Source organism: Phoxinus phoxinus (assembly GCF_949152265.1).
Source record: "Phoxinus phoxinus genome assembly, chromosome: 3".
Classification (NCBI taxonomy): domain Eukaryota; kingdom Metazoa; phylum Chordata; class Actinopteri; order Cypriniformes; family Leuciscidae; genus Phoxinus; species Phoxinus phoxinus.
The window spans coordinates 25017763-25034649 of record NC_136878.1 but is presented as its reverse complement, the minus strand read 5'-3'; the positions used below and the strand labels follow the sequence as shown (position 1 = coordinate 25034649).

At 44.7% G+C, this 16887-nt stretch overlaps 2 protein-coding genes across 3 annotated transcripts in view; one reads left to right on the top strand and one right to left on the bottom strand.

Moving 5' to 3' along the window:
* The window catches only part of antxr2a (ANTXR cell adhesion molecule 2a), a 115141-nt gene that overhangs the window by 9659 nt on the left and 88595 nt on the right, over positions 1–16887 (top strand). The gene's annotated exons all lie outside the window — the stretch shown is intronic.
* fgf5 (fibroblast growth factor 5) lies at positions 276–16341 on the bottom strand. The gene is made up of 3 exons (XM_079607688.1): positions 15969–16341; positions 14118–14221; positions 276–1477 (listed from the first exon to the last, which is right to left on the bottom strand). Exons 1-3 carry the CDS (start codon positions 16183–16185, stop codon positions 1115–1117), a joined length of 684 nt encoding a protein of 227 aa, XP_079463814.1. The 5' UTR covers positions 16186–16341; the 3' UTR covers positions 276–1114.

Sequence of the window (16887 nt, the reverse complement as noted above, 5' to 3'; positions counted from 1 at the left end):
TCCTCTACCACCACCTTGCATACACAATATGGGTTTTGGCCACATTGTTGATTCCAGGAGCATCTAATGCAGAAATAACAAAGTGTCCAATGATTGTTGTGATTAAAGTACACAAAACCTTTATGTTCTTTAGGATTTCTATTATTTTGTAATATCCAAATAAATGTCCTAATCCACATAAAAAGCACAAAAAGGCCAACGGTAAAAAAAAAAAAAACTTGTGAAACAAACAATGGCCTCAAAATAAATGTGAGAATTGTAAACAGGATGTTTTTAATGACATTATGGTGAAATGTTTATTAGAAATGAATTATTGTGAAATGTTTGTATAAATGAATTATTAATGGTTGCTTTCACCTGTAAACAAAGATGAGTTCCACACCTTTTCAGTGCGTCCTGCTTGACAGTTATAGGGATATTTTGTTAAGGGTCATACCACGACTGTCTGCCATTTGATACACAGTATGAGCAGAGCTCATAAAAGTAAAACACAGAACCGTCTCTAGACATGTTTATCCTTGTGACTCGTGAGACATCGCTCTTCTGCGGAATGCACTGGTCATTAAAGGATATCATTTCCATGACAGTCAGCAGTTAGACTGAGAGTTTTGATGGACAGACATTTACTGTAGTTGTTTAAAGTATAGAAATATGGATGTGCATAACTAAACCCAGAAGCATTCAAAATATTCATTCTTTTGCTTGTATTGTTGTTCACCTTTTTAAAAAATATATTTGCAAATTACCATCACAAACATTATAAGCTTAGGAGCTGGATAACTGTTTGTGCAAAATAAAGCTTGTACATAGACACATAAATATGTTGTATAAATACTGTGAGGTATAATATAAAAAATGTAGCTATTTTGTAAAATCTCTGAGGATAACTATGCAAATCCTTTTGTGAAGCAATTTTAGTACAAATATCTTTATGAAATCCACACCAGACTTCAGACGTCCTGAAAATGTCTTGTGATTGGCTCATTCAGCCCATGTGATGAACATGATGACTGGAATGCTCGTCAAAGTCAAAGAGAAAACTTGTTTCAGCAAACCAGCTTTTTCCCAGCCTCTCTTTTTTGCAAGATGAGTCCATGTTTAAGACAGTACCGGTCTATCCGAATCGAAACTTCGGCCAGTACTTGACTATTGGTCGATTCTTCTTTCCAGTGTTGACTGCGACTTTTGGTATAGAGGGCTTTGATGGTTGTGGAGGTGGTTGCTTTTCCTGCTCTTTGTCTGTTATTGAGAATCCTTGTTCAGTCTTTTCATGTAGGTTCATCCTCGGCAGAAAATGTGTAGACACGTGTTGTGACTTCACTCTCGGACTGGACCCCATTTTTGCTTTACCTCTCTTATTAAGTGCCACAAACCACTCTCTGCCAGTGCGATGGTTCCTGTGGACCACTGAGGCGTACGTGTTGTAGCTGTTCTCCTGAAACCGCTCCCTGAACTTACAGTCATCTGTAAAGCTCTCCTGGGGAAAAGGACAGGAAAGGGGGGGATGATACAAAGATAGAAAATCAACAAGTTGTTCAGCCTGATACTGATACGCCTGTGCATGTTAATGGTTATGTGAATTTATCTTGAATCTTGGCATTTCACATAGACAGTGAGTGATACTAGATCCCTCTGATGATCTTTGTTTGTACTTCAGCTGGAGTCCAGCTGCAAGGGTGTTTATTTAGTGTAAAGTTTCCTCTAATATTTGTAGATCTTACTTTCAAATTAGATAATTTTTACACTTATACTGCCTTGCCTTTTTTTCTGTAAGCTATCCAGTATATTTTTTTTAGTGTGTGCAAACAGATAAAATGTGTGCAGAGAATGCTGGGAAATCAAAGACATTTCAGGACCAGAGACTAATGACAACAGGCAACAAACAGTCATTGGTGTTTGTTGCAAGCCAAATTTATGCATTATGCTGTCTTGTGGAATATATGTTAATATCAGTTATCTCTTTAGCTAAAGTAATACTTTAGCTTCATCAAGGCAGTACTATTATGGCTATTAATGACAAACATTTAACAGATTCAGCAAAGGGGATATACACTTATGAGCAGCAGACTGTAATAAGTGATCAGCTTACTTATCATGTTTCGATTTTACCACAGCAATGGACAGAGCCAGAGCACATCAATAAAGCTTTAACACTTTGGGCACACAATAAGTAATTACTGAGCACAGACTTTGTATATGCCACATTAGCAGCTGCTGGAGAGAGAACACTTTGTGGCCTGATTGAGTTAGCCCCTCATAAAGAGAGCTAATGAAAAGCAGCAAGCAGATTATAGACACTGAGCCCCAGAAAGAAGCATTGAGGGGGTTACAGAATAATTGCAAGTCTTGCTTTTATCTCCCAGCTCAAAGTCATCAAAACCAACTTTCCAATCAAAGACTGTGGTGACTGACAGAAGCAGAGCTTTGTTTGTGTGGGCTGAAAACTCATTAGGCTATAACTTTATCCTTCCAAGGCAGAGGAAAGCAGGACCCATGCTTTTTCGTAGGCAATGTATACTGTGCAAACTTGGGTAGGGTTTCAGAAATGCAGCCATACCCTGACATGACCAGACATCTATTAGATCTCTAAATGTTTTTGAACTATCTGAGCTTTGGTGAATGAACATGAATTTGACCAAATCAACACTAGATAGCAGGCATGACGCATTTGGTCTGTTTGATTTTTTTGTCTGTAATTGTTCCTTCAAGCTGATGGCTCTTTGTTTAAAGGGTTAGTTCGCCCATTTAAGACATGAAGTTGTATGCAATCCTTACCAGCAATATAGTGCATACACACTGAGCCACTCTGTGGTCACCTTCCTGGTCAGAGTTCTGGCCGCTGGAAGTTTTTCAAGAAAGTAGTCCTGGTTAGTTTCCGGGGCCACAAAACTGTGTGTTTTTACGTGAAAAAATTATTTGCGTTTCAAAGCTTGATTAATTTACATCACAAAAAACACTCCAGACAAAATTCATACCTCAGTTTTAATCGGGACTATTTTCTTTCCATTTCTATCAATCCACGCTGCTGTCAACGTCAACAGTGTGCACGTTCCGATCAGCTGTTCCATAGTGTTTACACAATCGAATGACAACGACGTAAAAAGAAAATTAACAATGGTGCGAACTTGTAAATTCCCAGGTTGTGACCACAAGAATGTGCCGGGATCACCATTCAGATTCCATCGTTTTCCTGTTTCGGATATAACTATGAGACAGCTGTGGCTGGTTGCCATCGGCTACTCTGCGGTAGCTAATCAGAATCAAGGATTTTCGTGTGTGCAGTGCTCACTTCAGCGAAGACGATTACATCCCAAACCAAGGAGGAAAAAGAAAAAAAAAACTAATTTTAAAGAGTTTTGCTGTACCATTAGGCTACCACGGGTAAGCTCTATTTACTAACTTTATGATCCCATGTCTAAACTGTACGGTAAACAAGCTGATGTTTAGACTCCGTGGAAATCACGTGAAAAGAAGTCTAATATAAAAACAGTATATAGGGATATAGGTACAATTTGCTGAGAAAACTATTAGATTGAACACACACACAATTGAGTTCATAAAGGTATCCCTTTGGCGTTGTGCTAAAATGACTTTCATCATCATCTGTTCCGTCTGACATTGTGCTAAAATTGGTTTCATCAGAAGTTTCGTAGGCAGACATGTTGTCAGCGAGTCGCGCTATCAACAGCTGATCGGAACGTGCGCACTGTTGATGTTGACAGCAGCGCGGATTGATAGAAATGGAAAGAAAATAGTGCCGATTAAAACTGAGGTATGAATTTTGTCTGGAGTGTTTTTTTGTGATGTAAATTAATCAAGCTTTGAAACGCAAATACATTTTTTCACATAAAAACGCACAGTTTTGTGGCCCCGGAATCTAACCAGGACTACTTTCTTGAAAAACTTCCAGCGGCCAGAACTCTGACCAGGAAGGTGACCACAGAGTGGGTCAGTGTGTATGCACTATAGTGCTGGTAGGGATTGCATACAACTTCGTGTCTTAAATGGGGCGAACTAACCCTTTAATGTGACACTATACTTCTCTGTAGGTATATCTGATTCCCAGGCCAGCATTGTCGTCGAGACCAGATCATTTAAGTCAGAGACCAGAATAACTAGACTTGGACATAACTTTCTTTTGGTCTGTCACAAAACCTACTTGTGTGTGCTGAAAAATTAGGACACATACGCCTTACCTAAAATTGTGTGAATGTGTTTGCATCAAATCAAACGGCATTTATTGACACAAACACGTTTCAAGAACAACATTTCACAAAAGGAAATTTGTGAAATGAATACTGTGCAAAGAAGAATGTCATATACACATAGGATGGATTCAGGGTGAGTAAATCATGGGCTAATTTTCATTTTTGGGTGAACTGTATCCCTTTAAGCTGTAGCATCATTTGATTTCAGATGCCACTTGGTTTGATATTTTACGCCCGACCCCTGGGGTTTAATGTAATGCATTTCATACGTTTCATAGTTTGAACTAAGTGTCCAAATTATTTTTTGGGGACACTGTTAAGTATTTTGTAAACAGCAGCTTATCCCAACAACGGTACACAACCACCAATATTAAGAATTGTGGCCTCACTCTCTAAAAATAAATGTGGTGGGAAACTAGTATATCATGACTTTAATGAGGGTCAGTCCCAAGTAAGAGTTCTTGCATAATTCCCAAACTCTGAAATAATAAAACTGTTCTGGTTTGCTGAAGAGTGCAGCAAAGCAGAAAATGGTGCCATTACAATATTTTCTAAACATGCCAGTCATAACTTGACCCACCATAGCTTCACAGGGGCTCTCTCCCCTAAATGTGGTAATTTGCCCCAAAAACATCTGAACGTTTGTTTGATTAGGGTACATGGTTTTTGTCTTCTGGAAGTGCCTTATGACCTTCATTTTAAACAGCAGCCAGCTGTTGAGGATACATCCTTTTAATGACATTGGGTTCTCTTACGAGAGGTTCTCTCGTACTGCGTACTGAAAGTACGCACCGGGTAAAGTCTCTTTGCTCGAGATATTGAAGCCAAAATTTATCCTTAAATTTCCATATCTTGTAAACGCAGTGCAGCAGCAGTCAGACCTAGAGCGGGCAATCTAGCGCGCTCATTGGCTGCTCCGCGGCAACTGCTGCAGCCTACCACTGAGCCCCTGGCGTGACGTCACGCCCAATGAGGACGCTTCGCGCCCTCACGCGGCCAAGCCCGCCAAAATGGGAGTGGCTTAGCGTATATAAGGGGCAGTTCAGGCTGCTAACACTCGATTTTAATCTCTTCAGCGACGCTCTACGCTTCGCTGACCTCCGAGAGAAGCCGCCGCCGTCGAATCCAGCGACCAGCCAGCTTAGGACAGCGCCTGAGGAAGCCGGCCGTCTTCGCCACCTTCAGCCGTCCGTGCCAGCTACGCTATCCGGCGACAAAGTATCCTTTTTCCAATACCTCTCCGTGAGCTCGCCGCCGCGACTCACGTCCTAAAAGAGCAAAGGCGTTTGTACAAAAATGCCTCGTCTTTCCTGCGGTTCGTGCCGAACCGCGCTCAGCGACGGAGACCGCCACGTGATCTGCGCTCTCTGCCTGGGCCGAGACCACGCAGCCATCGCTCTCTCGACGGGTGGCTGCATCGAGTGCGACGAGATGGCGATTTCGACCCTGCGGGCTCGACTCGCCCTCTTCAACGTCGAAGCTGTCGCTCCGCCTCTCTCCAGTGGCCCGCGGAAGAAGAAGCGCCGTGCCCAGAGACTCCCGGAGCCCGTCGCTCGCGAACGCTCGCCGGAACCTTCCCCTCGAGCTTCGCGTTCCCCTTCACCGCCCCCCCTTCCCGACGCGCAGATGACGGCTTCGGCCCTCACTGCCGTCGACACAGGGGACGAGGCGGGGGACGACGCCATCGACAGCTGTTCTCTCCTGGCGTCGGACAGTGAAGAGTGGTCTGGATCTTCACACTCCACCTCCTCTTCGACGCAGGAACCTGGCAAGGCCCGGTCTAATGTGGACGCCGAACTCATCCGCCTCCTCACCATGGCCGTCGACCAACTGGGCCTGGACTGGTCTCCACCGGAGGCGCCCGCGCCCAACAGGCTCGATGGGTGCTTTTTACCTAGCCGCCGCCTAGCGCCTGCCTCTAGGTCAGCACCCTTCCTGCCGGAGCTCCACAGCGAGCTCTCTAAATCGTGGAATGCTCCATTCTCCGCGAGACTCCGCTCCCCTGCTTCCTCGACTCTCTCCCAAGTGGACGGAGCCGTCGAAAAAGGCTACAGCCGGATTCCCCCAGTGGAAGAGGCGGTCGCAGTGCATCTTTGCCCGCCATCACCAAAATGGCGCTCAAAGTCTGCCCTCCCGTCGAAAGCCTGCAGGACCACTTCAGCCCTTGTCGGCCGCGCTTTCGCCGCCGCCGGACAAGCCGCTTCCGCCCTGCATTCTATGGCTGTCCTCCAGATCCTCCAGGCTGAACTCCTCCGCCGTTTTGACGAGAAACGCCCGGTTCAGGACATCGTGACGGATCTGCGCAGCGCGACGGATCTTTCCCTCCGCGCCACGAAATCCGCAGCACAGGCGATGGGACGATGCATGGCTTCACTCACGGTAACGGAGAGGCACCTTTGGCTGACGCTCGCCGAGATGAGTGAGTCTGAGCGCGCCGTGTTCCTCAACGCCCCGCTCTCCCCCGCCGGCCTCTTCGGCCCCGCGGTGACCGGGATCGTGGAAAGGTTTTCTGAGGTACAGAAAACGTCTCAAGCCATGAAGCTGTTCCTCCCACGACGCGTTAGCTCCGCTGCAGGCCGCTCCCAGCAGCCTCCTGCACGAAGCTCATCGCAACAACGCCCATCGCAGCCTCCATCAGCTTCGCAGCAGCGACAGGGCGGCCGCCCTCGATCGCGCTCAAACAGCCGTCACAGACCGCCTCCCCCCCGGGGACCGCGACAGAAGATCGTGCTGAAGCCTGAAGCTGCGAAATCCTCCTAGCCACCGCGAAGAGGAAAAGATGCGCGAGTCCCGCCGCCGCCGCCGGACCGCCATCAAAGTTAGCCGCTCTGTCAGTCCCCTTAAACAAGGCTACTGCAGTTGTGTATTTAGCAGCCAACGAGCCACTCACAGTACACGCTCGCCTGCACACAAACGCCGTTTTCACGGCGACCCAGATAAATCACAAAAAGAGTGTAATGTCTGTATATACGGCTCACGCCGATTGTGTTCTATGTGTAGAAAATGTGCCCACTCCAATGTGTTCACCCCTACACACAAGCACCCCCCCCAGGTTTGTCACAGAGCCCACTCATATAAAGCGGGCACGCGCCGCTCGAGTGTTAAATGTAGGATTTGTGCCCACGTCCCAGTGCCCACACCTACAAAATGTCCGCTCTGCTGTACAGTTATCACGGGGGGCGAAACTAATAAAGCCAATAGGCCGTGTTTCAGATATAAGCGCCGCACGTGCTCACGAGCACGCGCGCTCACTGACGAACACTGTTCCCCCCATATCGCTCACAAGCACCGCTGTTCGCGCCACAGACTATTCTCCGTCCCTAGCGACCGAGTTACTGAATGCGAAACGGCAGGCTGCTGTAACCAGCGAGCAGCATTACTCAGCAAACGAGGGCGCGCGCGCCGCGCTGATACCTCCGTTTCAGTTCCTCGAGCCCGCGCAGTGCGGCGCTCAGGACGCGGAGACCATTCTGCCCCTAGCTATGCGTGCGAAAGCATGGGAAGCTATCCCGGGCGTGTCAGAATGGGTGCTGAAGGTTGTAAGACAAGGCTATACACTGCAGTTCGCTCGCCGTCCCCCGCGCTTCCGAGCCCGTACAGTGACGAGCGTGAACCCAGAAGTAGCACACCTACTTCGCGCAGAAATAGCAAAACTGTTATGCAAGGGGGCGATAGAGCCGGTACGTCCTTCTATGAGCGAGTCAGGCTTTTACAGCCGTTATTTTCTCGTGCCCAAGAAGGACGGAGCGCTCAGACCTATATTAGATCTGAGACATTTGAACAAAGCTCTTATGAAAAGACCGTTCAAAATGATCACGACCAGACAAATCCTCGCGCAAATTCGCCCGAGGGACTGGTTCATTTCTCTCGATCTGAAAGACGCGTACTTTCAGATTCAGATCATACCCCGTCACAGGCCATTCTTGAGATTCGCCTTCGACGGTCAGGTATATCAGTACACCGTCCTGCCGTTCGGCCTGTCTTTAGCACCCCGTACATTTACGAAGTGCATGGACGCGGCGCTCGCTCCCCTGAGGCGTCAGGGGATGCGAATATTGAACTATCTGGACGATTGGCTGATTTTAGCACAATCAGAGGCGGAACTTGTGTCTCACAGAGCTGTGCTACTCAGTCATCTGGAAAACCTGGGTCTCACGGTCAATTGGACCAAGAGCTCACTGCTGCCCCGTCAGTCAGCTTCCTTTCTGGGAATACAGCTCGACTCAGTGGCAATGACGGCTCGCTTGTCAACACAGCGCGCGCGCCGTGTTCAGCGTTTGGCCGCATCTTTCCAGAAAGACAAAGTGTTTCCCCTGAAAACGTTTCAGAGATTGCTGGGCTTTATGGCCTCAGCCGCAGCAGTGCTCCGGCTAGGTCTATTGCGTATGCGCCCCCTGCAACGATGGCTCAACGCTCGTGTACACCACCGAGCGTGGGCTTCCGGCGGTTACCGAATCAGAGTGACTCAGAGCTGTGTTTCAGCTCTGCAGCCCTGGCTTGTGACCGACTGGTATCAGCAGGGAGTTATGATGGGAACTGTCTCGTACCGAAAAGTTATCTCGACGGACGCTTCCAACCTCGGTTGGGGCGGGATATTCGAGGGCAGACCGGTCTTTGGCCTATGGTCAGACACGGAGAAGCTCCTCCATATAAACTGTCTGGAGATGATAGCGGTCGAGTACACTGTGAAACACTTCCTCCCTTTTCTGCGGGGCCACCACGTACTGGTTCGAACGGACAACATGTCTGTGGTATCGTACGTGAACCGCCAGGGCGGTGTCAGATCCAGGGCACTCTGCGATCTGGCAGAACGCCTCCTCGTCTGGGCTCAGCACCACGTGCGCTCGCTCAGAGCCACGCATGTGCCAGGACGCCTGAACGATGGACCGGACAGACTGTCCAGGAACAACGTTCCCCTCGGGGAATGGTCCCTGCACCCTCAGTCAGTCCAGTTATTGTGGCACCGCTTCGGCAAGGCGGAAGTCGACCTATTCGCGTCGACAGACAACGCCCATTGCCTAAGGTTCTTTTCGAAGAACGAGGACGCTCTGGCCCAGACATGGCCCAGATGCCCGTTATACGCGTTCCCTCCGGTCTCATTGTTACCACAAGTAATCAAGAGAATCAGGGAAATGCGTCACTCGGTGCTCCTCATAGCCCCCCGATGGGAGAACCAGATATGGTTCTCGGAGTTGGTGCGGCTGTCAGACTCAGCCCCATGGCCGATCCCGGTGAGGAAAGACCTCCTTTCCCAAGCCGGCGGATCGATTTGGCATCCTCATCCAGAGCTATGGTCTCTGCATGCATGGATAATCAATGGGTACCCGTTGTTTTGCCAGAAGGGGTCGTGAACACGATCACGCAATCTAGAGCTCCCTCTACCAGGCGGCTTTATGCGTCTAAATGGTCGGTGTTTACTAAATGGTGCACGGACAGGGGCTTACAGCCTCAAACGTGCGGAGTCTCGTGGGTGCTTTGCTTCCTTCAAGAGATGTTGGAAAGGGGCAGGTCCCCTTCCACGCTCAAAGTATATGTCGCGGCCATCGCAGCGTTCGCCGAGTCGACGCTCGGCCAGGCGATAGGAAGGAATGAGCTCATCATCCGCTTCCTTAGAGGAGCCAGGAGGATGAATCCCCCACGGCCCCCCTCGGTTCCTTTCTGGGATCTTTCCCTGGTCCTAGAGGCCCTGAAAGCACATCCCTTCGAACCGCTTCACTCTGTGGATTTGAAGTACCTCGCGCTCAAAACCGTGTTTCTGATCGCTCTTGCATCAGTTAAACGTGTGGGTGACTTGCACGCGCTCTCTGTGAGTGCTACGTGCCTCGAGTTTGGACCTAATGACTCTAAAGTCATCCTTAAACCGAGACATGGTTATGTCCCCAAAGCGATCGGTACCCCGTTCAGAGCACAGATCATTTCGCTCTCAGCTTTGCCGGCATCAGACAACGAGGTCGATACGAACCTCCTTTGTCCTGTCAGAGCACTGAGAATTTACGTCACGCGCTCCGCCGCCTTCAGGCGCTCGGAGCAGCTTTTTGTTTCGTTCGGTGGGCGCACCAAAGGTCTCGCCGCCTCGAAACACAGCCTATCTAGATGGATAGTGGACGCTATTGCTGCGGCTTACGCGTCAAAAGACCTGCAATGCCCCTTGGGCGTTAGGGCTCATTCCACCAGAGGCATGGCCTCGTCGTGGGCTTGGTCCAGCGGGATTTCTATTCATGACATTTGTACGGCGGCAGGCTGGGCCTCCCCGTCTACATTTGTTAGGTTCTACAACCTAGAAGTCCCCGCCTTGCAGGCTAGACTCCTTTCAGTCTGAAAAAAAAAAAAAAAAAAAAAAAGTCCTAGCGACTCACTTGTGAACTGCGCTACAAGGGTAGATGTGTTCAAATATAAGACCGGCAGTGCCGCTCTGTATGTATATCCCCTCATATAGTGCTTATGTACAGGTGCGAGCCCACTCTGTTGGCCACCTAATTTCACTTATCCATGTCCCCCGGGGCGTTCCCCCCTGGGATTCATATAGTGACTGCTTAAGCGCACACGGCGTTTACAAGGGGTTCCCGGTGCGTACTTTCAGTACGCAGTACGAGAGAACCTCTCGTAAGAGAACGTACTCGGTTACTAACGTAACCTCGGTTCTCTCTAGAAGAGGGAACGAGTACTGCGTTCCCTGCCGTGTCGCGCTTCGAGCTCATTTCGCTTCAGCGATCAAAATCGAGTGTTAGCAGCCTGAACTGCCCCTTATATACGCTAAGCCACTCCCATTTTGGCGGGCTTGGCCGCGTGAGGGCGCGAAGCGTCCTCATTGGGCGTGACGTCACGCCAGGGGCTCAGTGGTAGGCTGCAGCAGTTGCCGCGGAGCAGCCAATGAGCGCGCTAGATTGCCCGCTCTAGGTCTGACTGCTGCTGCACTGCGTTTACAAGATATGGAAATTTAAGGATAAATTTTGGCTTCAATATCTCGAGCAAAGAGACTTTACCCGGTGCGTACTTTCAGTACGCAGTACTCGTTCCCTCTTCTAGAGAGAACCGAGGTTACGTTAGTAACCGAGTACGTTTTTTTTTGTTGGTGTTATTTCAATCTATGTTTCAGGAGATACAAGAAATCCCATATGTCTGTTGTTCGGTGTCTGAGAGCAGAAGACATTTTATTGTCAAGTCATGAACTTTACAGCTGTTTGACCTGTGTCTGTTTTCTGACAGCTTTCTTTCCGAATATTATCCACAAACGATCCTCTCTCAATATACTGTGGTACTGCCATATTTAGCCTTTCATCAGCAGTGTTATACTGTTGTAGACACAAGTCATTACATTTTAGCAGATTTAGTCACATTCATAATTGTTGTTGTATTATTCAGAGTTGTTTTCTTTACCTTTAGAGCATGTGAGCAAAATCAAAATTGAGACACGCCTCTCATTCTTAAGCAATTGATTTTCATGGAATGGGAGACGTTTGCATCTCCGCTTCCCTCTTGTTTTCTCAATGAATGCAGTGACCTCTTAAGCTTTGCAAAGATTATGTTAGTAATGGCTTGCTGGGTAGGTCACACGGCATAATGTACATCTGTCTTCCTTGCCATTATCACAGCAATAAATTGCCACTATGAAAACATCTAAATATTAAATATGACAGACAGTGCAACAAAAATCAGACAAAAGTCATTTGATACTCCTTTGGTTAGGCCGACTTGTCTACGGATTGAAGTGCTTGGGGTTTAAAACCCAAGCTGACAGCTATTAAATAAGCCTGCAACTGTAGCTGGTCTGAGGAAATGAAACCCAATTCAAGTCTGACGGAGCCGCTGCAGCTGCTTTAATTACAGATGATGTCTGCAGCAGTTTGGAGGCTAATCCTCAGATTTATAAGACTACTTTATTATCCATCCCTTACGAGATTTTTCTAAAATTGTAAAACATTTATTTGAAGTAGGGTAGACATAAATACAGAACAAAAATAACTTATTTTATTCAGCAAGGAATCATTCAATTATTTGTTTGACAGTAAAGACATTTATAATGTTACAAAAGATTTCTATTTCTAATCGATACTATTCTTGTAAACTTTCGGTTCATCAAAGAATACAAAAAAAAAAGATCACGGTTTCCACAGAAATATTAATCAGCACAACACAGTTTTCAACCGTCATGATAAGAAATGTTTCTTAAGCACCAAATAAGCATATTATAATGATTTCTGAAGTATCATGTGACACTGAAGAATGGAGTAATGATGCTGAAAATTCAGCTTTGCCATCACAAGAATAAATTTGTAAATATATTAAAGGCACAATATGTTGTTTTTCGCCGATAGAGGTCGCCTATTCAAAACAAAGACGTAGCTTGATGATGCCAAGATTGAGCGCGGAATCATGGGAGTTGTTGTCTTCACAGACGGTGGAAAAGAATCCGATGGGACTCGGGCAGAAATAATATTCATGGATGAGATTATTAACATTACTGTAGTATGAAGCAGAGCAGGAGTAATTTCTAATGAGAGACGAGCGCGAGACACGGCTCGAGAGCAGAGGAACTTTCATTATGCTGCAGACGCCGTTCCGCTTCTTCAGGATGACTTATATTGCTAAATGGCATTTTAAAATATTAAATGAAGTTATTGCTGCATTACTGTTACTAAAATTAAGCTGCATCTGATTTTATTTTAGCCACTTGACAAACAAGTGTTTTTCTCTGAGCCAAGGTAAAAAAAAAACATGGTACTCATGGAAAATCAAGAAAACAAGTGATTCAAACAATAAGACTAACAGTGTTGAGCTATAAAACAATGAGTTGTCTATGTATCCAAACAGTTGTTCCCTTGTCTAATACAACATATAATATATTAAAGCGTCTTTGGTGTTTCCATGGTTTCTGAAATTGGAAATCGAGGGTAATGCAAGTATGGCGTCACTGATAGGCGACGCAATGACACGGTCTGTGTCCTGGTTAAAATAGCTTATTTCTCTGGATTTAAACATTCTTGGAAATGTCTGGGATAATGTAAGTACACAATTCAACAAATATATAGCACTGTTCTACTGTTATTTCGATATTTTAATCCAAAAATCTTACACATTGTTCTTTAAAATGGAAAACAGTTATTTTAAATTGTAATAGCATTGTACAATATTACTGTTTAACTATTATTTTTGATGACCACAAGAGACTTTCAAAAAGAAAAAAAATCTTACTGAACCCAAGGTTTGGAATGGCAGCGTGGGCTATATGTCTAATTTTGTGAAGTTGTGACAGATACTTTCTTACCAACTGACCAAGTATTACTGCTAATAAAACATGAAGGTGAATAATGATAATGATTGATTGGTTGAATATGGGATAGATTGAGTTTATGGTTTGAAGTGTCCCCTAGACCCATCCTTTATGATGATTTTTTCTCTCTCTGAAATTCAAGACAAATAATAAAAAAGGCTGTTCCTATGCAAGATTTTTAAAGCTAAAAAATGAATATAGATTATGTTTCTTTGCATAAATCCCTATTCTTGCTGTGTGCATACAAAGTGTCCTTACTTTGCCCAACTTTGTTTACACACATATTGATTCCCTTCCTCTTTCTTGCAAGATTATCAACTACCCCAGACTCGTTTTAATCTGCTCTTCCCATTAACACATGCTAATAAGCTCTGCCTTCTATCAGACAGCCCAGACCCCTGCAAAGCCAGATTGCTCTGAAACTGCAGTGTCTCTATCCACTGCTTTGTGCTATACAAGTCTTTGTAGACAGAATTTGCAGAGGCTCACAAACATCACAGTAAGCCGAGATTTCCCTCAAAAGTGTGTATAGGGAGTTTGTTCAGCACATTTGGGTTGGTTTACATCCACTTTATTTTTATTTTTTTTGTGCATGTATGAGTTTATATTGTGTTAATATAGTGTTGCATCAGACTCACAGTTGCATGAAGCCTCCCCCTCTTGTTCATGGCTAGAAATCGGTTGCTGAAAACCCCTCGGATCCCAATAACCCCTTGAGACACGGCAAAAAGCTCCAGCACACCTACAGATTGAGAAAAACACATTGATTGCGGTGATGACTGATGACCTTTATGTCCTAAAAGTCAAAGGTCAAACAATAGCTATGTTCGCACAGCAGCAGAATACAGTTGTAATTTCTGTTTGGAGTGATACATACTGCTCCGTTAATACAAAGTTTGGTTTGGCTATATTATAATTATGAAAGAGAGTGACAAACGCATTCTATAACCAAAGTGGCTCCCTTCAATTCTCAAGTGTCATAACCACATTTTGAAGTTTTTGAGTTCATGTGATATGTGCAGGTTGTTGTGTCATTGAATGGCATAAGGCGAGCACTGTTATTATTTACTGTCATCACTAACATCAGGTCCATCAACCTCTCTAATGCAAATGGCAAAGTTAAGTCTTGATAAGTTTTTGGGCAGAGAAAAAAAAAATGAACTACAGTTTTTAGCTGTATATCTCATAATCTGGCAATACAAAAGCAGGTGGTGTTTCACAGAAAATAGCAAAACAATCTTAAAGACAATATGAAATGTTTATATTATATTCTGTCATCATTAGAGGCTATCACGAGTTAAGGAAGAGGATTGAGTACCTGTTCATACACAGACATTATTATATACTGTCTGCTTCTGAATGTACACAACAATTTGAGTCACATCTGTTAGTAAAAACATATAATTCCAAACACTGACTGTGTGAGGTCAAGTCACATTTACTTGTATAGCCCTTTATACAAAGGAAATTATTCACTAATGATTCACAATAATAAACAGGAAAGTAACATAATGAACATTAAGTATAAGACAAATTCAAATTATGCTTTAAAGCAACTGTTAGCAAGATAATAGTGTAATTATTCAGCTCAAGTCAGTTCCATGTAATTCAATGTAGATATTTGTATTCTATTTGTCAAGTGTTTTTGTATTTTTATTTTGGCAGGATATTATGTCTTTATAGAGTAAGTAAAGAATAGATAAAACACAACAACACACTGTAAAACACACTGACATTGTAAAAACAAGCACCCAAAAAAAATTGTGATTTCCCTGTGCCAGTCTCTATTGAAAACTAGATTGGCTATAGCTGTATTCTTTCAGAGAGATGCTTCAGGTCGATGTTTGCTTTCGAAATATTCTGTCTGCATATGGGCTTAACACCCACAGCCAAACTTATAACAATCCTTTTTGATTTAATCTAATTTTCATCATCTGTTTTACAGTAGACCCTCTAAATAGACCATACTACGGCATGTGCACCAAGCTATTCAACCATTAACAGAAATCTAGTGCATGGCATGTTAATGATGCCACTCACTCCAGCTTTCAACTCACTAGCATTCTGATCTCAGCCACTGCACCTGTTCCCCATACCTGTAAATAAACAAGCCGCTCCAAAACAAGAGACTCCAAAGAGGAAGCACTACAGTTTACCATTCATTCAGCCAGATCAATCTGCAATAACAGTTACTGTACTTGTGTCCTGATGTGCCTAAAAAGTATTTTTGAACAGCTCATCAAAATAACCTGCTATGGAGCTTCTCAAGTATGCAAAACTATTTAAACATTGCAAGCCTAATTGCATTGGGTCATTGTAATAATTGATCAGTGTTTTGGATATAAATTAGCAGAGTGTCATTCGCATTGAGTAGATATTGGTACGTTTACTTATATCAGAAATCAATCAATCAGTTACTCATTTGAACTTCGCTCTCCATATAACCAAACGTCTGTAAGTCTATAAAGATATGGTAAACAATAACATACTTAACGGATTAGGTTCGTGACTCCCGTTGACTCTTCCATCGAGGTGAATCTGAAGGTGGAAACCTATTCCAACTCTACAGTACAGTCTGCCAGTCCTGCGCCCTGATACGCGCCCTTCCTCGACAAGTTGGTGCTCCAAATACGCGCGTTCAGATCCCGTCAGCACTGCAGAGCGAGGCAACTGAAAGAGGAGTAAAAGCAGGAGAGGAACGTTCATTCTTTCCAGAGAGCTGTCTGTGCGAGTGCTAGGCCACTTCCAGCATTTTGCTGTTGTTCCAGCGCTCTGAGGTAACTCGCTGTTTCACTGGTGGGCATTACCCTCGGCTGCAGGAGCTGGAGCAGATCTGCTGGCAAAGAGATATTTATATCACAAATGATCTCACTGCTTGATGCGTGCCTGAGATGTGCGGGACGCTCTCTCTCATCCTCAATTTATATCGGACGAAACATTCAAACCGCCCTGAAAATCTATACATTGTTTGGAGATGTAGATCCAACTGTGTCCAGGAAAAGGAATATATTAATACATAGGCTACTTTAATTAGTGCTTCAATTAAAATGACATTTATGCGAGATGATTAAAAGATAAATCTTTTAGAAATCTAGTTTAAAACACATGTGACAAGCTTTGAGAAATGTGTTGTGTGTTCGTGTTTTGTAATCGTTTATGATTTTGAAATAGGCCTACGTTTATATCAGTAGCTCCACATAAATGTATTTAATTTCAAGTGGTGTAACCATGAAGTAAAAAGTACGAAATACAGAATACACACGAGTGTACATAACTTTTCAAGTAAGCTTTTTCACATATTTTTTTCAAGGGAAGAATTTATACAAATACTCATATTGGTTTTATTTTTTTATTTTTTTTTTACAATTGTTTTGGTTTCTTCATTTGACCTGATTTATATATATATAT

Coding starts and splice junctions, on each gene's coding strand:
- fgf5 (XM_079607688.1), bottom strand. CDS start 16,185: ATGAACGTTCCTCTCCTGCTTTTACTCCTCTTTCAGTTGCCTCGCTCT. Junction 14,222..15,968: donor TCACGAACCTAATCCGTTAA/GTATGTTATTGT, acceptor CTCAATCTGTAG/GTGTGCTGGAGCTTTTTGCC. Junction 1,478..14,117: donor GGGGGAGGCTTCATGCAACT/GTGAGTCTGATG, acceptor CCTTTTCCCCAG/GAGAGCTTTACAGATGACTG.